General features: G+C 32.0%; 1 protein-coding gene across 1 annotated transcript in view; it reads left to right on the top strand.

Annotated features, from left to right (window-relative positions):
- Positions 1-1,025: 1,025 nt before the first annotated feature.
- Positions 1,026-24,892, top strand: part of LOC124542907 (peroxidasin) — a 72,467-nt gene continuing 48,600 nt past the window's right edge. Inside the window, exon 1 of the mRNA XM_047120832.1 lies at positions 1,026-1,268. Coding sequence (XP_046976788.1) covers positions 1,105-1,268 — 164 coding nt within the window. The 5' untranslated portion in view covers positions 1,026-1,104. The remainder of the gene's footprint in view (positions 1,269-24,892) is intronic.

Genomic DNA, 24,892 nt, shown 5'->3' with positions numbered 1-24,892 from the left:
CCGAAAATGATCCTTAGACCGTGATATGTGATTTTAACTCTATCAATAAAAATATATAAAGACTATACGGATTGAAATAGTATTTCCCCTATGAAAAACGAAGTGATTTCTTATAGAATATTATAGCACACCTGACTTTTTACAATTAATCGTTGAGTAGGTTATCAATCAATCAATCAGAGATATATAAAAATAGAGAAATGAACAAATTATTTTGTAGTATAGTTTTATGATATAAATCATCGGAGTTAGAATTAGTTTTACAATGTGTGCCCTCTATGTGTATGTAAGTCGACAAACACATTGTTTTCTATTGTACAATGAAAGTACATTTGTAAGCAATCATATTTCAAATATCTTTGGAAAACAAATACTTCTTGTATTATTATAGTTATAATGCGTATGGATTATAAATTACTTATCAATGAAAATTTTCTGAAGTGTTTAAAATTACGTAATGGAATCAGGAACAATCAGAAATATAATGTAGACATTTATCTAATTTTAATGACAATCTTTAATAATTATAAAAATACATTTTAAATATTAAATAGGTAAGTATATTTTTTTCCGAGTAAGTGTAACAAAGTTTTTAACGAAAGAGTTTTTATCAGTAATCAGTGTCATTGCCGCTTATATACCTATATTGATTAAAAATTAAACAATGAAAAACATATTTACTCATCCGACGGGCATGTGAAAGATTAAATTCGTAAGCTAACAAGTTTTCGCTCGTTACTTAATAATGCATAACTCGAAAACTTACCAGTTTAACTTTGCAGTTTTGGGCGATCTATCCATAATATTAAATAAGACAGTTATTGTTTAACAAATTAAGCGAATCATCATGTTCTATAATCAATTTAATATATTATAATAATTACAATAAAATATATATATTTTTTTTTTATGAAAAAAGCTTCAATGGACGACAGGATTGTATGTAGCAACACTTTTGTTAGATTTAATATGTGGTGGCGTCACTGTTTGCGGCGCAGAGGCGGTCTCGGGCGACTTGTGACCGTTGCGGAGTCAGTCTCGCTAGTCACTCGCATCGCGGCCCTCGCAGTCGGCAGTGCACTGCGGACGCGACCACCGCTAACCATGCGGCCTCCGAACTTACTCAAGTTTTACCTCTTCCTAACTCTCATCTACCTATCCTACGCTGAAAAATGCCCTCCAAAGTGTCAATGCGTACACAACTCGGTTCGTTGCCTCCACCAAGACCTCCAGGCGATACCGAAAACTCCCGACGAAGCTCACACTTTGTAAGTATTCAAACTTGAGTTCTTAACGTCTATTTATAAAGTTGCGTTATTAATATGCGTGCGAATGCCGCTGCGAAAGATTTTTACGAGTAAATTTTAGGCATTGCGATTATCGGTACAATTTATTGCGATTAATTGATGAGGTTTGATTTTTGAAATCAGTGTTTGAAAATTGTGTGTAAAAGTTTAGATCGAAAACCGGCGTGTAGATTTGGACTTGTATTTTCTTATCTCGGAAACTTGAAGGTGGTGTAGTTTTGTTTGACTTATTGAAAATTTTCGATAAATTAGATACAAAATACAAGACGTATTATAAATACAAATAAAAATATATCATTTTTCGTGCATAATTTCGACGTTATTTTTGCGTATTAAAATAAGCTTCTAAAGTTCAATCAATTTTTCTTATTAAATAAGTTTAATATACAGTTCGTAATTTGAATTATCATTAAAAAGTTTTCACTAAAAATAATAATTCATTTAAAATAATTATCAGATCAGATTTGTATTGTAATATAAATCAGTTATTATATTTTTTGCTCGTCTGCGATATATGGAACGTCTTTTTAAAAATCACACATTCGTTTGCATAAATGTTTGCGAAATCATTAATCAAATTATATTTTTATTTTGTTGTTACACAAACAAAAGTTTGATAAAAAATCAAATTACTGTTTTGTTTAAGAGAATCGGAAGTGATATATATTAAGTCCAACCATTGTATTAGAAGTAAGGACTCGTTATCTATAAATATATAAAAAAAAAGACTGACGTGTTATAATGATAACAATATCTTAGTAAGCATATAGCATGTTTCGATGCATCGATATAAGAAAGCTTAGCATAGAGATGTAATATGGTAGTATTTTATCAGATATAATTTAATTAATTAAACATTTTTTTTTGTATTTATTGTACACAAAACGACGCCGACGGAACCGTGTACTGATAATAAATAAATAAAAACCATTGTATATCTCATAACAATTTTATGAACTGCGTCTCTACATTCTTCGCATCTAATAAAGAGAGCAAATTTCAAATGATATACTTTTTAATTTTTAATCGTGTTCACGACAAAAATTTCGTTATTTTACGAGACATTTTCGTTCATAACTCTGAATAACAAGCAAAACGTAAATAAAACTTATCTATATATATGCAAATAAATGCACGTGGGAACAGTCCAATCTAACAGACGTAAAATATACATTAAATATCTCGACGATAATATAATAACATTTTCAAATACACAGAATCGTTGTAATTAATTACTTTTACGTACAACTAGTATTATAAAAATAATATTCCTCAGACGACTCTACCTGTATATTCATGTATATTAAGAAAAAAATCCAATCACTTAGATGATCCCGCGTATTGAAAGTTTGTATGTTAATTTAACGCGTGTTTATAAGAAACAACAACATAAACAGCCTGTAAATTTCCTACAAATGGGCTAAGATCTTCTCTCACTTTTGAGGAAAAGGTTAAGAATATATTCCACCACGCTGTTCCAATGCGTGCAATATTAGATAGACATGGGTTTCATCACGATGTTTGCCTTCACTGCCGAGCACGAGATGAATTATAAACAAAATTAAGCACATGAAATTTCAGTGGTGCTTGCCTGGGTTGAACCTGCAATCATCGGTTAAGATGCACGCGTTCGAACACGCGCTCATCGCTTGTTTGTTTATAAGACAATCATGAACCTTTATGTTTTGGATGTCAATCTATAACCGGTGATAAGAATTACAGCAGCGTGGTAGATAAAATACAGATGTTTTCAAGGAGCGAGTGAAGGTTTGAGCCCGCCAGTACAATTTCTACCAAGTTGCTTGAGAACCGAAACAGATCTTAGAACCATTTTTATGTATAAGTCTAAAACAAGCCTTAGTAAAATATATTTTGTATACTAGATTCCTGCTTGTATACGATAAAAGAACAGTTCGTCACAGTTGTAATACAATGTAACATTCGTCAGCGTATGACAGACGTTATCTAACTAATAATCGTATGCCTTTTCCACCGAACGGAAACATGTGAAATTGTCACATTCCCTCGAATCGACATTTTATTTAACGCAACGTGTCTAGAGTTCCTTCGATTTCCACGTCGTAACTTATTTATATGACATAAATATATTTCAAGTCGAAATAAATAAAGCTTTTACACGCTCTTGATAGTAAGGCGACGTTTTTGATAAAAGGTTTCTTGTTTTTGTTTCTATTCGTATATTTGTAACAAACCTTATACTCGTAGGAATTATTTTACAATAATAATATTGTAGAATACCGAACTATGAGCCGATATGGCACAGTGGTTAGAACGCGTGCATCTCAACCGATGATTTCGGGTTCAAACCCCGGCAAGCACCAATATATACATGTGCTTAATTTGTGTTTATAATTCATCTCGTGCTCGGTGGTGAAGGAAAACATCGTGAGGAAACCTGCGTGTGTCTAATTTCATTCAAATTCTGACACATGTTCATTCTACCAACCCGCATTGGAACAGCGTGGTGGAATATTTTCCAAGCCCTTTCCTTAATAGGAGAGGAGGACATTAGCCCAGAAGTGGGAAATTTACAGGCTGTTACTCTATCGAACTATGATTTTGTATTCGATGAATGAAGAATACTTACAATGTATGGGAAGCAATTAATACATATTTAATGAAATATTTTGAAGATTTGTACATAAAAAACAAGCCCGATTTACTAAGCTCGATTTAAAAATCTATTAAGCAGCATACACACATGAAAACTGTTTACTTTCACGGTTATTAAATACATTACATACTATATACATACATTTAGATTATGCAATTGAAATTAATCGATTTCATATTCGATTCTTTAAAAACAATCGATGAACTCAAAAGCTGCTGAACGGATTTTCATCCATACGATTCTCCATCGACGAATTGATTCATGAAAAGGATGTATAATTCATTAAAGTTTTATGTAAAAGGCTGATGTATAACGATGATCGTTGAATATGATGGAAAAAGTCATGCAGACTGAGCGCGTTACCGGTGGGGCCCACGTAAACCTATATTTATATTATCCCTTCGCTATAAAAGTTTTATGTAATTTTATCCGTGTGACGGATAGTTAATCTATATACAACAACAACAACAGCCTGTTAATTCCCACTGTTGGGCTAAAGTTATTCTTATTCTTAGAACTTATTCTTAGAGATGAATTATAAAGACAAATTAAGCACATATATATATTGGTGCTTGCCTGGGTTTGAACCCGCAATCATCGGTTAAGATGCACGCGTTCTAACCACTGGGCCATTTCGATTCAGTTAATCTATATAAATATTATAAATTTGAAGAAACTCTGTCTATCTGTCGCTCTTTCATGACCAAACCGCTGAACAGAATTAGATATAATTTGGTATCAGACAAACTTGATGTCCAAAAAAGGACTAAGGTACTCTTTGCCTGACAAATGACAACCAACACCCTAAAATGCGAGCAAGCGGGCGATTGCCTGTATTTTATAAAACAAATACAACAAATACAATAAAAAATCGATGTTTTCAATACATTCTTTATAAAGACAAAGCTATGTGTTAACGAAGCTTTAACGCTTCCTATAAAGGAACCGCCTATTTAAAACAATATTTATTTGCTCAATCCGAGCTAAGCCCTACGTGCCCTCAGGCCGAACGTTTGAAATCAGATAATTTATCTTTCATATTATTTACAATAAAGATTATTCGCCTCAAGGCTGGTCATAATTCTATCATAATATAGGTTTATTTTAATTATTAATGAATGGTATCATGTAATTATAATGGGTCATGGAATTTTGTTCACGGATACATTTTCTGTTTACACTGGGAACTGCTTGATTCTCCTCTTATATATAATTATAATATATCAAGTTTTATAACGAGTCTACTGTATATCGCTATAATGCGTACCCTTTTTTAAATAATAAATACACCATCTGACGGCGCACGGTCACAAATCTGTTAAATTAAGAAATATTGATCATGCCTATCAAAATAAATCACCAATCTCGGGAAATATAGCGATATTAACATTGTACCCTTAATTAGTGGCTCATTATCCTCCCCACAATACCATATACTGTTTGGGATTGGATGGTACCTAGTTAGGCAGACTTACACAAAGTTCTACCTTCAAGTGTACGAATACACATATTAGATTCATTATATAATATTAAGTATATTAAAATACAAACGAATTTTCATCTATAATTATATATAATCATAGTAGTGAATAATTACATTTGATTCGCTGATTACATATGTATTCAATTTAAACGTATTAAATGAATAAATAAGGATAATCGTATTATTTAAAAGGATTAAATGTATTTTAAACAACTTAATTATGTGTGAGAGGTCGGTCTAAATGTATTTTATCGAATTTAATGTTTGTAATTTAAAAACGTAAAATCGAAATTTCAATTATCATTGCAGATATTATTCGATCAAAAAGTACTTATTCTAAGTTGTCTTGTTTTATTTTAAACTTTAGAACATTAATAAATAAATAAATAAATATGATACAACATCACATATATTACTCTGATCCCAATGTAAGTAGCTGAAGCACTTGTATTATGGAAATCAGAAGTAACAAACACCCAGACCCAAGACAACATAGAAAACTAATGGACATTGATGTCATATGAAATAATTTAGGTGCACTTTATAACGTAAATTATTTTTCCTTACCTAACAGAGGCTTCATTGAGATAAATTGCACGCCTTGTTTATAATTTAGACAGTGCTTCATTTCATTTGTAATCATTCTCCAGACACGCATTTCTATGTATGTCTGGAGCTTTCGAAACATTTATTCTGTAATATTGTAAGTGGCAATGAGCAGAAGATTAATTGAATTATCTACAATAATTACTGAATGTATGCATCAAGTAATTACTGATACTTGATACTCGTAACTGATCAGCTAATCCTCGAGAATTGTCTCACAATATTCGAATTCCACTAAACTTGTTCTATATTAGTAGAACGAGGCGGTAAACTAGCTAATGAAATGTATGTTACTTCAGTAACACCTGACAGTGCAATGGATATCGAATACATCCGACGTTGCCTCTCCATTCACAGAAGTCAGAGCCCCGATTGGTTTACAAGTCCGATTCCTTGTTCGTATAAAGACGGACTTGAGAGTCAGTGCAAAGACAACGAACGTTCAATTTTGCTAGCTTATAGTATTATCATTTTATCATTTATCAGAGTCGATATGGCCCAGTGGTTAGAACGCGTGCATCTTAACCGATGATTGCGGATTCAAACCCAGGCAAGCACCGCTGATTCATGTGCTTAATTTGTCTTAATAATTCATCTCGTGCTCAGCGGTGAAGGAAAACATCGTGAGGAAACCTGCATGTGACAAATTTCATAGAAATTCTGCCACATGTGTATTCCACCAATGCGCATTGGAACAGCGTGGTGGAATATGTTCCAAACCTTCTCCTCAAAAGGAAGAGGAGGCCTTAAGCCCAGCCGTGGGAATTTACAGGATGTTGTTGTTGTATAGTATTATCATTGTCATTACATAGTATAAAAGAAAGTCGCTTACCACTGTCTGTCCCTATGTATGCTTAGATCTTTTAAGTTACACAACGGATTTTGATGGGTTTTTTTAATAGATAGAGTAGTTCGAGAGGCAGTTTTTGGTACATAATACATATCTATGGATAATATAGTAAAGAGACAGTGATCATTTAGACATTCTTTATTATTATCAGAATTGCACCTACCCGTGCGAAGCCGGGTCGGATGTCTAATTAAATAATAATTAATTAGTGTGACTATTCGATATAAAGATCTACCCGTACAAGAGTCATTTTTTATTAATATTTGTTTAGTTTAATTTTTCAATGATATAGTCGAAATAAAAGAGATTTGGAAAACATCCCTCAGCTACGATCGTTGACAGTCATTCAAATTTTAATTTACGTGGGAAAAAATTGTCATAATACTAAAGCAATACGAAAAACGTTCAAAATCGTTCCCACTATTTTTATGAAATCGAATAGACTAACGCATTTGGCGTTCAAGTATTTCAAAGAATATTGTCTATTATTATAAATTTTCATTCATTCATTTGTCTTATTACAAGCGACCCGTAACAGCTTCGCACCGACGCTACTAAATATAGTACAGAATTTGTTTATTTACGACATCACATTACAAACTTCTAAAATTATCGGTTTTATATTATTTAAAAAAGCCGCTTCAAAATTTGTTGCGTTGTTTTAAAGATTCAAGCATACATAGGGATATAGGGACAGAGAAAGCGGTTTTGTTTTATACTATGTACTGATAGCTTTACTTTTGTATTTGAAAATGTCTCCAAGAAGTGTGACAATTATATCTCGAATTGTATTATCACGCTTGTTCGCACAACTAAGAGCCATTATCTCAATAACTGAATTGTAGGTATATTATATTTTCGTTAGCAACTATTAACTAATTTACATCTCGAATATTAGTTCAAATCAGACTAAGACTGTAATTGTCTGCAAGAACAGACTCGAAACTCAGTACAGAACATGATCGGGATACATCAGAAAGTTACACAACATTTATGGGGTGCATGCTTATATTATAAATTAACAGGGAGTTGTAACACTCGGAACATTAGTGATGCAACTAAATACGGGAAAAAATGAAACTCTACGCACGACCGGGAACTAGTATTCGCTTTTGATTTTGTATTCCATTTTGTTGATTCACTATAATGTTCAATGCGTTCCATTTGCCTTTTGTTTTATCAACTGATAACACGCACGCGAAGAGCACATCTTAATGATTGTAATTATGATTAATTGTTGTTTGACTGAGACGCGTGTAATGGTGGAGTACCAGGTTTATCCGTGGGCACCATGACATAATTTTATATGTGTTATGTTTTATAAGAGATAATCTATTTTTATATTCTTTATTAAAAGTATAACACCTCGCCTTATTGCCCCCACTGGTTGGTTCATTTGCTAAGAGGATCGAAATTGCTATTCAACGAGGAAGTGTTGCTAGCATTCTTGCAACCATTACACGCGGTCAAATTTTATACAGTATTTTTAATTCCTAATATTAATGATTCTCTTGTTGAATGGTTTTTATATGTTATAATGCTATTATTCATGCTCTTATTTTAGATTACCGAATAACTAAATAACTCTTCTGCTATTTAAAACGATACTGTTTGAGGATGCCCCACCATAGTCCCCATCCGCCACTGTGTCTGTCTATATAGGTATGTCACCATTGTCCGTGGCTCACTATTGCGTAAACTCCAGATATTTTCAAATCAAATCAAATCAAATCAAAATAAACTATATTCAAGTAGGCTTTTACAAGCACTTTAGAATCGTCATTTTACAATTAAATGAAGCTACCACCGGTTCGGAAAGTAGATTCTACCGAGAAGAACCGGCAAGAAACTCAGTAGTTACTCTTTTTTAACATTTAAAAATACAAAGTCATGTTAGTTAAATACAATTATTTAAATTAATATATCCTGCGTGGAAGTCAACAGATATTAGCTCCACGCTATTTTCATCTATAAAATCTTGTTGTATTGAAGATTATTTATAAGTTTCTTACAACATGATTGTAAAGATCTTTTGAAGAAAAGATATTGACGCTTTTGTTTTTATATGAAATAACGTTGGCGAATAGAATGCATGTTTGATTAGCTTGTTTTTTGTACACAAAGTTAATAATAAGCTTTAATAGAATGTATTACAAATGTACCTTTTTTTGGTACACTAATAAAAACACCGGGCGGTGTATTGTATGTATATTAATCAGACTGTATTACGCATAACATTAACATAAAAAACTCGCATTTTAATCATCTGAAATATAGAGTACACTAACCATAATTAAATGTTGATACTAATTTGACAGATCACTTACTAAATTAACTCATAAGTATCAAAACTTACCAATTACCGCATGGTTCATTTGGTCTTGGTAACATTACATTTTTATTTTTATGACTACATTACGTTACATAATTACGATCGCAAGACGGGCGAAAATAATTCTTTAACAACTCTTGTAATATAATATATATTGCTAAACGTAACATGTGCTCAGACTAGATACAAATATAAAGAGAAAACTTACATTTCCAAGATTAAGCCATCCTTTTAGTTTATAATAATGTTAAGTTATGAACACACTCACCGGCTGAATAAAGTTTAGCGCACTCTAACTGAACACGCTAACTTCCTCTTGCCTCAGTTTCGTTTTATTCATCTTTTAAAACACTTTTGTTATAATTAATTATTTCTATGCGTGTCATAGTGCAATTACTTAATGAGACCCGATAGTGCTGTGCTTGGTAAACGTGAGTCTTACCGATGATTACGGGTTCAAACCGGGGTTGTTAATGCCCAGCTGTGGGAGGACGAGTTAAAGGCTGTTACTGTCTTGTTTATTGACTCATCATTTGCGAATAGACATTATCATAATAGTGGCGTTGATAATAATACAAATCTTTTGATACGAATTCTTGAAATCGAGAAGTGGATATTAGGTTTTTTTTGGATCGATTGTTTTTTTTTATTCGAATTATTAGGATATTGATAGGAAAAACACAGAACTAAATATACTGCCGTCTTACTTCCATAATAACGTAATTAAATTATAATAACAATACGATTAGGCATTCAGCAAATTTTTGACAGTATGTTACTTTGAATTCCGAAATAGTCTTCGAAAGATAAAAATAATTATTTAACGTAGTCTATTCAGTCGATACGAAATAACGATTTCGTGACAAAACAAAATCCTAGCAGACGCTTCGATTCTAAGATTAGTTTAATATAAGTCCGAAATGGGCTTTCGGAGTTAAATTAGATAGAAATAGCTTAAAAACAATTTTGGTACAAATTTCTCTGTTGTGGTATATCATTGTTTATACATTAATATCATAGGCACAGTATTGTAATTTAAGCAATTTATCCTTAATAAGTCATTTAAATTTTTAATTAGCGTGAATTTTGTATCCCGCTTGTTCAATTTTTCGTCCTGATAATCTTAATTGCCATTCAACGGCGAAATTATGTTAAAATACTCGCCACTATTAAACGATTTATTTCTACTGAATTTATTTTTATTTTTTTTAACAACTAAAAAGTATCAACGAAGTCTTCTTTCAATATATTATACTAAAATATATGAAAATAGCCCTTTTTACATATGCATATGAAAAAATATTTTGGTATATGTACCTTGTATACATAATACAAGGTACATATACCAAAATATTTTTTTTTACAATTTTTATCTGTCTGTCTATCTGTTTGTTCCGGCTAATCTCTGGAGCGGCTGCACCGATTTTGACGGGACTTTCACTAGCAGATAACTGATATAATAAGGAGTAGCTTAGGCTACAATATTATTTCTTTTTGTTAAATTCAAACGCGTATAAGGTCGCGGGCACAGCCAGGTATCAAATATAGTATATTATTTCTATGTACATTTTTAGTACATGTGAGTAGAACTTAATGAATTAATATGTAAGTATAAAAGATAGTTAACACGAATATATTATCAGATTTAAAGTGCAAAACGAAATCAAAACAACTCGAGCCATTTGCTCCTCGTTTTAATAGGTGTTTTAAAACGAGGCGTTTATTGTTGTTTCTTTTTGTAACGTTCGAGGTGCAAACGTGCCTTTGGATTTGCTAAACCTGTTTCTATGTGCAAGTTTAAAGTTCGTTTGAGAATCAAGACTTGAAATCCAAATTGTATAAGTCCTTTGCAACTTGCTGTTAAATTATTTGCAAGATAATTCGAAAAATTATATAAATAAATAAATGTATATATTGGACAATATCACATTACTCTGATTCCAATGTAAGTAGCTAAAGAACTCACCACAAACAGACCCTAGATAACAGAAAATTAATGAACTTATTCTATATCGACTTGGGAAATCGAGGACCCGGGAATCGAAACCGGAACCTTGGAGCGGCGTACCCTTGAATACTGGTGTTACACTACTCGATCACGGAGGTCCTCAAATATAAGTTACAGTGATTTCTTAATTAAAAATAAGATTTAATTAATAGCATTTAAGTTTTTTTTTTTTATAATAGTCATAATACGTTTTAAATTTAAATGGTAAATATTCAAATTCCTTCTCAGTGATCCTGTCAAAAGTGGTATAAAGCTGAGCGGGAAGTATAAATAAGCTGAAAACGCTATTAGTATTCAACGATTCTGTCACCGTAACTGTCTGTGGTTAAACCGGTTATACGTGGTTAATTTGGAATAACTTTTGCGTGTGGTTTATAGCCACTTCTGCGTCGAGCATGCAGTCGCCGACCACGAAAATAGTCAAGTGAAAAATTACTGGGAATCTATTCTTGGAAGATAAACTTTGATAAAACTACATCGCCACAATTGAAGCATTCAAATAAAATATTTAAGGATTTTAAAAGTTCTTCGAAGAATATTATTGGTTTCAAAGTTTGCGTTTTACAATCAATAAATAATAAGATCAGATCAAATGATATTCATCGAATCCTATTATTCGTTTTGAAGTATATACTCATGAATTTTATGCTACAGTTGAAATTACTCTTCGATTTGTTGAAAGGAGTCGAGATGGCCCAGTGGTTAGAGCGCGTGCATCTTAACAGATGATTGCGGGTTCCAACCCAGGCAAGCAACGCTGATTCATGTGCTTAATTTGTCTTTATAATTCACCTCGTGCGTGACAAATTTCATAGAAATTCTGCCACATGTGTATTCCACCAACCCGCATTGGAACAGCGTGGTGGAATATGTTCCAAACCTTCTCCTCAAAGGGAGAGGAGGCCTTTCGCCCAGCAGTGCGAATTTACAGGCTGTTGTTGTTGTTTGTTGTTGTTGTAAGGACTTGGAGCGTATTCCACCATGCTGTTCCTCTTTTGTTTATTTTCTTCTAGTTGGTAGGCAGGCTGGCTAATTGGTCAGTGATGATAAGTAGTTGCCCAAATATATTGGCGCTGTAAGAAATATGAATGATTGCATATATTGTAAATCCGCCACCAATAAAAAGTTAATAGTTTTGCCTCTTGTGTCTCTGTAATTGGAATGACTTACAATTAGGAACATAACAATATAAAGTTGTGCCGTTTAGAGGTAGAATAGGTAACCAAAGGTTAGTATTTATTTAGTTTAGTCATATACATATATATGTTTGTGTATCTACATCTGGAATCATTTTATTCGAAGCGTGCGAGATGTTAAAAATTCCAGTTCAGATTTTCCGCGATCTTTAGTATGATCAACGATTCCAAATGTAAAACGACTGGGCCATCTCTCTTTAAAGCTATAAACGATAAAATAGCGATAATAAACTCAAAATAATGAAAAAAATACTGAATATACATATATAAGTCGAAACCAAGAAGACAATGCCATAACGTCAATTATTACTTTTTTAACTTTCAAAAATGGAACTTTTGGTTTGTACCAATTTTGAATGTGCAGTTCTTTTTTTAGAGACAATTTGAATTTATCTAATTCTGTTCACACAACGTTTTATACGAGTTACTTTTAAATACTTTGCGATTTAATTATGGTTCATTCTTATATATTAATATTTCAAAGCGGTCATCGTTCTGGAAATGTCAATCGATCATCGCAGGGTAACTTATCGAGGGAGGTTATTGTAACGCCATACACTTTACAAGATGTGTCGTGTTCGATATCTTTATTACGACATAATACGACTATGTTAAATGTAGTTAAAATTGTATAAGCGCAATGGATTATAATAACCTATTTAAATTAACGTATTATAAATCTACTCTCTTAACATGCAATACAATTTTAGTCATTCAAGAATTATTCTACGTGATACATGGTTTACCAAATTTATTGCATCCTGTGGTCATTGAAAAAGCCTCGCCCTCTCTAGTTTGACTGAGTTCCACGTATCACATTCACGGGTTAATTTGGTTATGTATTCAACCAGACTGTTACAACTCTGTCATATCTATGTGTCGTAAATGGAGTACACATTCACCACAAAGGTTCTATTTCGGTGTAAGTGATATTTCGTGTTCAAAAGTAGGAACACGTTGACATCATGACCTATAGATTGATACCTTCAAATGACAAATCGAAATATGATATCGAAAAAATCATAAAATAATCGAATATTGGAAATGGAGTAATGGATTTGTTCATGACTTTGATAAATAAAATGAATGTAGGTTTTGATTTTTAAATTCGTGTCGACACTGATTGCCTTTATGTAACTATGAACTGTTATATTCATTGCTATAAATAATTCATTTTAAATATCACCTTGTTAAAGTTCTATTATAATATTGATGTATAGTTTATAAAGTCAATTGTGTATAAATCTAGTATAAATTGCTTCAGGAGCGAATCGGTGAGCCAATAAATGGTTTCCGTTAAGAATTTCTTATTAGAACTTTGTAGCTAGGAAGTTTGGGATTGTTACGCAGTGTTAAGCTCTCAGTCCTGCACCTGAGCTCTTTGCTCTCACCCTGGGCACGTCAGAGTACTGGACACACATGATCGGACTTTTGGAATAAAGGAAAAGATTGGTAACATATATTTACGCGAAGATTTTTACCACCAATAAAAATAATCGCTTTGTAAGATATTATGTCCATTTTAAATCATTTCTATACATATTATTGTCGAAATATTAAAATAAAAAAAACTGGAAATGCTCGATTAATATTATAGTTGTTGTTGCGTTTAAGTGTTTAGTTGTAAGGTTTTAGGTTAGAACAGTCAACGTTTTCTTTTTAGTTCAACTTTGCTTCATACCAAATTTCATCAAATACTATAAATTAGTTTGAAACTGGCACCGGTAACTGAGAAGCTATGTGGCTAACGGGCTGTCATGATATGGGCAGATGAGGAGGAATGAGGACCATGTTTTAAGGATGGTCTTGAGCTATATGGATAGATTGTGTGAAAGAAGATATGGTTAGGTTAGGTTACTTATGAGATGATATCTGACAGAGAAGTATGGAAGAAGACATGCTGCGCCGACCCCAAATAAAATTGGGATAGAGCAAGTAGGATGATGACTTTATAATAAGGTGGCATGCTATTAGAATAAAATGGTTTGAATCTTGCGTACCATTATAATAGCGTATCTACAATAGCTCAGAGAATATATATTACACTTAATATAAAGTTCACGATCTCAGCGCAATATATTTTGTACAATCACATTAAAAATTAACGTCTGTTTATGTCGAGTAATTTATTTGGAAGTCACAACGTAATTTAAAGTAAATTAAAAGTTTTAGATTATTTTCACATTTCTCGTTAATTATATGCTTATTTAATTAGTTACCTGTCCCGCCTTCGTACTGATGAAGAGGGTCTACATAAGACTTTTTAAATATCGTAAAACATACGTTTATGCCGACCGTACAGCTTCTAGTTGACTTAATTTTTGTTACTCTATTTTATGAGTCGTCTCAGAAAATTTATACAAAACCTTGATCAATTATTACACCAAAATCTTCGTCGTGGAACAATCATTCTATTAGTGAAAATTTTATTTTTTGTTTTTGTGTCGTGTTGACGTGTTGAACGACAACAGTCTTTACATTTCCCAGTGCTGGGCTAAGGTCTCCTCTGCTTTGAGGAGAAGGAAGAACATATTCCACCACGCTGTTCCATGGTGGGTTGGTGGAAAACATATGTGGCAGAATTTCTATGAAGTTCACTGCTGATCACAAGACGAATTATAAATACAAATTAAGCATATAAATATTCAGTGTAGTTTGTCTGGGTTTGAACTCGCAATCATCGGTAAAGATGCACGCGTTCTAACCACTGGACTTGGCTCTTTTCATCATAATTTGTACTGATATTAATTTTGATTTATTTTAGTCAACCAATTAAAAAAAAACACATACAATAATAAATATTTCCACAGCATTTACTCGTTCCGTGTAAATCACACTATAAAAATTCGGTACTTTTCGAGATAAACTCGAACAAAATAAACATTTCCTGTCCTTTTTATTACGGATCACTTTGTTCAGACTGAACAGTGAGTTTATATTTAAAAGGACGATGGAAGGCGCCGGGCTCTGTGTTATTGTTTGACGGATCCGAACACTTCGGTATTGTACGTGATGCGAATTCATGTTTAATATTTAAACTGTTTATTGATAGCGTTACACCATTCTAAAGAATCTTTAAATAGATATTCATTCATTGTTATTTTATCGATACAAGCTCGGGTATTATCAATCAACCATAAAATTTTTCAAACGACCTGCTTAGCCGTGCGTCGTATCGCTGTGTAGGTATTCTAAGTATACAGCGTTTGCGTCTCTTTGTAATGATGTAAAGATGTCTTGTGTGGGTATTGTCTGTAAACAATTAAGTGAACTTTGTTCAGATATAAATTAATTTTATGTATTAATAAGGTAGGCCGGTTTTTGACAAGGTGACAAAATTTTAGTTTCATTTTGAAGAGCTCTAGTCGTATATGTAGATGTGCAGAAAAATAAAGAGGATTCTGGATTGCAATTTACTAATATAAATATTTAATTTTACAGACCGAAAAGTAACTTTTATTCTAGAGCTACTAAGGCCTGTATAAGAAATAATTGAAAAAATAAATTTAACATTGATTTTTTTCATATAAAAAAAATTATAGGTTTCATCATTTTGGCGCTAATCATTTGAAAATCATAATAGGTATCGAATGTCTTTAATAAAAGCGAAGTTAATTCAGATTGTTTTTAATGTGAGACAATTTTAATTGAAACTAGTATTTATGATATCTATAATACTCATGCATGTCATGTCATACACATTGAAAGTAAACTTAACTTACATACTTTAAGTTACCTTGTATAGTAAAAGAACATTATTCAATACAAATTTCCTAACGTATCTAATATAAATTTTGCGGTGAAACATTTCCACCCACGCGAAGTCAGAATGCGTAACTTAGTCAGATTTTAACAGTATAATAGGAACTTGAGTCGACCATCCGATATCCTGTCGAATAATGCGGGATATGGCATATTTATTAGAGGTGAAATAGCATAGCATTGTGGATAGAACATTTTCATATAATCCACTAGTACCAAGTCCAAATGTGGAATAAATTCTGAGATACATATTCCACAATCTATATCCAGTGAAACGGTAAAATAATTTTTGGATTCCTAACAGATGTCTTTTGCCATTATTTTGAATTTACACATTTTACAATGTGAAAAGCATTATATGTCGTAATGGAGAAAATTAAAAAGTGTGTTTTGAACATTTATTTATTAATGTAGGTATATAATAGTGTCGTCATGGTAGCATGCGTAAGCGATCCCGTGGCGTCCGCCGAAAGACGGAGAGGATACCGCTGGTTTTTTGGTGTGTAAACCCGGTGTACTTCAGCACACTCGCCGTTCAGGACTCCGGGGAGTCCCACACCCCCCACTTTCCATCACGTGGGGGAAGCGCGTAAAGCGTTCTTCCAACGAGAAAAAAGAAGGTGTATTATAGTGGGTACCTATCCTACCTGGGTTTTCTTGCATAAATGCATCGAGTTTGATACTACATTTACCGATCGTAAATAGATTAATTCATAAACTTTTTATGCAATCAATTAAGTACCAGTTTTCGCAATTTTATTTGCTTCATGTCTATGGAGTATTAATTTACAATATAATCAAAGCTTACGAGAATCGCGTTACTTATTTAAGGCTTCACTGAATATATAATTAATGTTATTAAATGTCAGTGAAGTCTCAGGTAGTTGAATTTTTACTTATTTATTTTTCCATATTTATTACAATAGGAAGGCAGTCTGACAAATGATCAGCTGATTGTAAATATTTTCAACGAACCTTGAGAATTAAGAATTGATGTGCCTTTTGCTTATATTTTGGTTAACTTAACGTTTCTTTAATTTTTATTTTATTGTTTAGATCGGTACACAATAAAATTAAGTATTGCTGTTAGCGGTAACATAAGTGATGGTAGATACGTAATGATGAAAAAGGAGAGAGTGGTATCTGTTCAAATATGTTTATACATACTATAATGTCGATTATCGATAAGAATTAGTTTCGAATTATTCTCGTATGAATAGAATCATTTGTAAAGCTATTCATTTTGAGCGTTGAATTTCGTTTACATAAAGTAAAACGCATATCTTGACATTTTGTACTACTGACTATTTAAAAAAAAAAAAATACAAAATCTAATATTCGGACTTCATAATAATAAAGGGTTCAGTGAACGAAAATCTCGTCTCAAGTTGATCGTAAAAAAATACATAATTTATTATTTAATTCATCCTACAGCTCTGCATATTGGAACTATACAAATCATTATATTAACAAAACGTGGTGTTGGCATAAATCCTTGTTTATCAGATATACTTACGTCCATCATATTGAAACCCAGTGTTTTAATACGTTTTACTTCACATACAACTAATCCCAAAATCTTTCTACATAGATATAACACATAACTTTACCATTACAAATACACCAATGTACTGTATGTGCGTAGACTCTTTGATACCTGATGATTGACACCAGGCTATATCAGTACGGATTATCTTATTTAAATATTCATAGTCTTATCTACTTAGTATACGTTTGAAGTTTGTCCGTACGCTACACATGTGGCATACGACACGACGCATACAAATTGATTTTTGAGTTACCTCTATATATCATTCTATTATCGGACCGAAAGGTACATAAGAACTCGTTCAGAATTTAAAGGAAGAAAAATTATAGGGAATATATATTTTATATTGAAACTACTATAACATTAAACCTTATTACATAAAGGAACGGTTGGTATTCGAATTTCAAAATGTTTTACCTTATTCATATTATTGTTGTGAATAAATTATATTTGGCATTAAGACACGCTCGTGATATGCGGACAGATTCAGATACAATTAAGCGTAGAAATAGATATCATTGGTTAATCTTTATCTATAATTCATATTATATATTTCAGAGTTTCTGCGAAAAGCTCTCTCCCGAATTACGCTATAGATTAGCTAAATTCATGATGATTTTAACCCACTAAGTCGGATGGAATCGTGCATCTAGACACATTTCATGAAATCCGTTACGTGAATGGTTATGATTACAAAAAATTAATGTATACCTGAGTTGTTCCTCATTAAATCTTTGAAAACAATTCCGCGATACCTGTCTTTTATCTATCTAACTATTCATTTTTATCTTTTCAATTTTGATCAAATGCAATCAATTATTTGTAAAGTATTTTTAACTGATATTTTGCTAATATGTAATATGTTTGCTATATTATGTAAATATGTATATAATTTTATCATTATAAGTATTAAACTTTGGACAAATTACTTTTTAGAATAAACTTTTAATAAATATTCTGGGAGTTATAGTAAAATAAAAACTTGCGCAATGAAAATAACGATGGTGTCAACAATCGTCGAAATGTCGGGGCAGTCAGCGTGTCAAGCTTAATAGTCGTTTTAGAATTGAAAGTGTGCGCTACGTAAACTTATCATTTGTTAATCCATTGTCCTCGACTATAATAACTTAGGTTATTTCCAAAGCACAAACTAGACTTTTGGTTTAAAAACACTCTTAATACGAAGAAAATACGTGTTACAAGATGCCTAATTCATTAAAAGTTAGCATGATAAAGAACTTACTTTACCCGTATGAAGTCGGGACGCCAGGAAGTAAGACATAAAGCAAGCGTTGAGAAATTTCCTCTCATATTAATTAATTAATTCACAGCATTGCAAACATTGAAATAATATCTTAAATCAACAAACCTGTCAAATGTTTTGAGTATCACGGCAGATGGTAGAAAAAATATTTAGTAGTAAAATACAGTCCCAAAATATAATACCAATTCTTAAGCTGAACGATTAAAGTCCTGAGAGTTCCTTCTTTGAAGAAGAATGATAAACGGAACTCGGAAAAGATAAGACTTAAATTATTCAACTTAGTGAACAACTTTTTAAGAGCCGTACAAAAGTATGTTTTAATCACGAAATAATTTCCGTCAAATAACCTTCGTCTTTTTATTTAGCGCTCAAGACCCCAAGTTCCACTTGCGGAGCATTTAAGCTAGACACGAAACAGACCTCTGCTTCAGTTAAGTATGAAAGAGGGTCCAGGTGTTAGATATCCTGTAGCCTACTGAGTATCCATGACAATTAGTATGAGTCAAGAATCAAGTAAAAATCTTGAGAAAACTGTTTTGGTAGATCCAGTTAGTATGAAGTTGTTTTATTAGCTGCTGCTTAACTAAAGCCGCATGTAAAAGTTACAGAAAGAAGAAAGGTCACCCATAGGGGACATAATGCTTATTTACGTCACTTTACAGTTAGCAGAAAAAGAAGAATAGAAAAAAAAATACAAAAACTCTTTCTCACATTAAATATATTAGTTGATTTAACACTGTATTTTGCCGTGTGTACTGATACTACATCCGAGTTCAAAGTCTGTCAAAAGCATACGGGTCTTAGCACATCGCTCCTCTGCACTTTGCGTTGGCATACACAGCTTAAAATTTCTTCTGATATATATTCGTTCTCACGAATAGTTACTTCATCGTTGCTAGTGGGTGAGATGAAAACTTTGAACCGTAATTGAGCTATTCAGTTCTCGACTGTTAACAAATCATATAACTATGCGGGGTACGGTTGTAATAAAGAAAATCTTTGAAGCGAAAATTTACTAAAATAATCATCATAATTATAAGTCTGTTTGCTTAAACATTCCAGAATCAAGTTTTATTAAGTTAGTATGTATTTTGACGACCTCTGTGGCCTATTCGACCACAGAGGTCGTCAAAATACACACCGGTGTGTACACCGGTTTTATGGGTACGCCGCCCCGAGGTCTCGGGTTCGATTCCCGGCAGAGCCGATATAAAAAAGGTTCATATGTTTTATGTTGTTTGGGTCTGGGTATTTGCGTTACTTCTAATTTTCCTTAACATAAGTGCTTTAGCTTTAGAGTAATGTAGGTGATGTTGTCCAATAATTATATTAATTTATGTTCCTTAATCAAGTAACGACTCAAATGTGCCATTCCTTGAAGCCTTCTGGACGGGGAGGTTTAGAACTAAATGCCTTTTGGATGAAAAGGTTTAAGACTTATTGCTCCATGCTTAATCCTGTATTTATTTACACCCGACAAATGCTAGTCTCCTCACGGTATTTTCATTCTCTTACGACCACGAGATGAATTGTAAACTCGAATTATATACGTCAGTTAATCAGCAATACTTGGATTTGAACCTACTATCATCGGCAATGATACAGGTTCTCAAACCTGGGATATAACAGCTCTATGTGTAATTAAGAATAATATTTTCAGTTTGTTAAATTGTCAATTTCGTGTAATAAATTATTCGATATCATTTCTAAATCCATTTTCATCTTTATCGTCGAAAACGCAACATTTGCTAAAGAATGCTCGCGACTTGGATAAATCATTTGAAACATCGACGTCTTTTTCTTTTGGAACTGATTTAAAATTGTGATTTAAGTTCGGAATTCGTAGTCTGAAATTTAAGTGACGTTTACTTAATAGTAGGTACGCTTACGTATAGTTGAAAGAGTTTTGAATACATGTTCAATTAAATGTGTTGTTTGTTAGTATTTGAAATTATTAAGCAGTTTTACGAATATCGGTAATTAAGACAACGAATTTAAAAAAGTTTTTATACCGAAATTTTTAGTGATTAAAGCGCGTGAAATGGCGCTGAATCATGAGCTTCATTTGTTTTTATGATCTAATGTACGGCGAAGACGTTATTGTGATCTGTATTCGTTGACAGAAAATAGAAACCGTGGATTAGCGTGGTGGAATTATTTACAAACTTTCTCCTCAAAAACAGAGAAGCTGCAACAGCTATTGTACCCCAATGAAGGGCTAATGCTTCTCTTTTTATTGATAATAACGTTATTTACTTTTATTAATAATTTTAACTGTATATATGTACACAGACACCGATTTATTAGTTTATTATTCAATACCAACTTTATTATATTCTGTCTAACTTTATTATATATTCCCAAACAATATAAGTCTAGCTTATAAATACGTTTCATTATAATTTAATCATCCCATTTAGGTGTACGAGACTCAACAACTATAAATATATATATGTATAGTTATAGATATAGATTTTTACTGATTAAACTAAGTTAAGATAAACTTTACTAGACATGAATCCTTTGAAACTATTCCTTGTTTAATCTGAATTATTCTACGTCTTGTAGTCTTATTAAATAACCTTAGAGATATAGATATACCTGATATAAACTGAGAGATATATCAACCCGTCCCGTCATCACACGGGGACAATAAGGGTCTCTACAACTTTGAGATTAAAGAAAACATAAAAATTATTTTTAATTCCTGCTGGAAAAGTTCAAAGTCTCGGCTTTCCTTACTATGATATGCGTGTGTTATAAGATTTAATATTAGTCTTGAGTTACTCTTGTTTGTTTATTGAAATCGTTGCTGATTTTAAAAAGACCTAACCGTACAAATGGCGTGTTTCGACTTTCAATCATAACATACTAGACACTTCCCGGCTTCGCACAGGCGAACATAAGTTTTTTTTATATTTGTACATTTTATTCATATATTTTTTGTTGTTTTTTTCCGACATGGGTAATAATTGTTCTATCTTAATCTATTTACAAAAATACCTTAATAATTTATATACCTAAAAATTCCTTATCTCTCTGTCTATTAGGGGAAACCGCATGAAAATCCGTTTAGTAGTTTTGGAGTTTACCGCAAACATACAAACACTTTGGTTTATAGTGATAGTGATATTTATAAAAATGAACAGAGAACCAATGAGACAGTTTATGTAAATCCAGCATATGATAATATATAAGTCCCAGTTTGTATTTAAACTTTGTCAAAATATTGATTTATGTCCGATAAACATATGAAATATAATATTTGCATCGTCATCCCGTTTCAAGCGTTCCTTAATTCCCAGAGTCGAGAGGAAGTTGACACTTTTGTTCTTGAAATTCAATTTCAGCTCCATAGCCCTTATTAAACGGGTCGTAGTTCGTGTAATATACAGGCAGGCATTCTGATAGCGCTAACTCACTTTAAATTGAAGGATGTAAGGCTAAAACGTATGCATGTTTTGAAGCTCAAAAACATTACTTTCGGAATTTGTCGTCATTCGAGTTTAAAATATTTCGTAAGTGAATGAATTATTTTGATATTTGATATTTTAGTTCTGTATTATTACCTGTTTTATTTGTCTTTGGTAATTAATACATCGTAATAATTCTCTTTCTAACACGCTTTTTAAACAAACGTGTTTTTATTATTTAATAAGATAATAAATAAATTGACTGCAATCCTTTCAGTCGTTCTACATTTATAATATATTCAATAAAATATTGTTCGAACCTAACACCCATAATTATTGAATGTAGTTCATAATTACTCATTGAATAAATTCTTACAGATACGCATACAAAGATAAATGAGAAATTGTAACGTGATAAGTTGTTTTATATGCGAACATTTCATAAAACATTTTCCGCTATTATTGGAAAATGTCTCGTTGTAATTTCTAACGTAAAACGAAAAGAAAGTAGGTGTCTCTTATATCTGGAGTCCTGAGCATACGCTCTTCTTTATCGATTTTAAATGGTTAATGTATAAAAACGGTAGGTTTTGTCTAGAGTATACATTGGAGTAATAAAATGTTGGGTGTGACATGTAATGTGTATGTTAGGTTTCAAAAAGTAACACATGACTTTGAAGCTCAAGATTGATTAATACCAAATTTCAGCAAATCAAATCAAAATAAACTTTATTCAAGTAGGCTTTTACAAGCACTTGAATTGTCATTTTACAATTAAGTGAAGCTACCACCGTTTCAGAAAGTAGATTGTGCCGAGAAGAACCGACAAGAAATTCAGTAGTTATTCTTTTCTAACATTTAAAAAATTAATTTCGATTAAGTGGTTTCGCTGTAAAAAAGTAACATGGAAAGACAGAGTTTCACACTTACAATATTAGATAACACGCAACATAAAGGTTGCTTGCAAGAGATCGCTGTTCTAGCGATAAGGCCGCCTGTTGCAATAATGTAACTTTAAATCCTTAGTTTTAATGTAGCATTAAGTGTTGGTACAATAAAGTATTAAATAAATATTACGAATAGACGATCGAATCGAAAATCATCACGCATTTTCGTTTATTTAAAATATTTGTCATAACGTAATTTAATTGTTATTAACATGCGGACGTCGTGATATAAGTATTGTTAACATTTATCAACGGTTTCAAAATGTATTCTTGTTTTATTGATAATGATGGCAATGACCTAGGGCGGACGATATTTCGTTTATCGAATGAATTCTATGTTAATTTTAACTTTAAATTAAATTGTGGAATGATAAGAGAACTCTAAAACGGTGAAGTTAAGAGATCATTTAAATCAAATAGAATAGAATTTATGACATGTTTTTGATTTAATCACTAACAGTTTTATATAATGTTTGCTTGCGGAAGTTAAGTAAATGATATCAAACTGAGATGTAACAGAATAATTAAAGAACGAATAGAAAACGTTTGTATGAAAGTCTTTTAATATCAAATTCCTTGAAAGGAAATATTGTATCGATTTCAAATTTTATTTAATAAAATACAACTATTATTTTTGAGTGGTGGTGCTTATATCAACTGTTAATTTAATTAGAATAGTTATACTAAAGTAATAAATGTATATCGATTTCGTGTTACAAACATTTCTGAATATTTCGAACACATTTTCATGCTAAAGTAAATTGGCGTAACATTCAATGAAAACGATCTATCTACTATATCATTAATAATATGACATTATGATTAGATATATATAATGAATGAAAAATAAACTATCAAATTAACTTAATTATATATATAATTATTATTATAAGTAGTTGATCAATCATTTGTATAACTCTAATTAATATTATTTTATTTGGCACAGCATTTAATACTGGCATATAGCACTATTTCTTATTTTAAAAATGAATGTCATTAGAAAACAATTGGATGATTGTGGGGCGTTGTAAAAAAAAATATAGAGAGATTATTGCATCCCGTACTACTGAAATTACAGTTGTCTTTTATCATATTTTAAATTTTCCTGACGTTATTTTTACGTCATTATATCCATTGTCACCTAAAGTCAGTTAATACTTGTACAGACAAGACTCCGGATATTACACTAAATAACCGGTTAATATCGAAGCCAAGCGTTATAAAAGGGTATTTAAGGAGGCAGGTCTTAACCGCACCAATCGAAGTGGGATTATATTGGCTTCTTTATCTTTAAGAGAAGCCTTTTGGGTCTCAGCGAAATCGGCTGAGACGAACTTTTTTTGTATTTATCATCGTTGCGTTGCGACTGAAATATCTTAACACAGAAACCATAACTTACTTCAATAATATGCTAAAGGAAACATGTATGTAATATGTGTTAGGTTAAAAAAATTCTTAACGTTTGATTTTGCGTTTCTAAATAAAAAGGGAATTGTCATAAATTTCCATCGAACTAACCTCTATTGTTCAGCCGTGCACC

The sequence above is a fragment of the Vanessa cardui genome, chromosome Z (assembly GCF_905220365.1).
Source record: "Vanessa cardui chromosome Z, ilVanCard2.1, whole genome shotgun sequence".
Lineage (NCBI taxonomy): Eukaryota > Metazoa > Arthropoda > Insecta > Lepidoptera > Nymphalidae > Vanessa > Vanessa cardui.
Note: the sequence above shows the minus strand (reverse complement) of the source record. Positions and strands in the feature narration are given on the sequence as shown.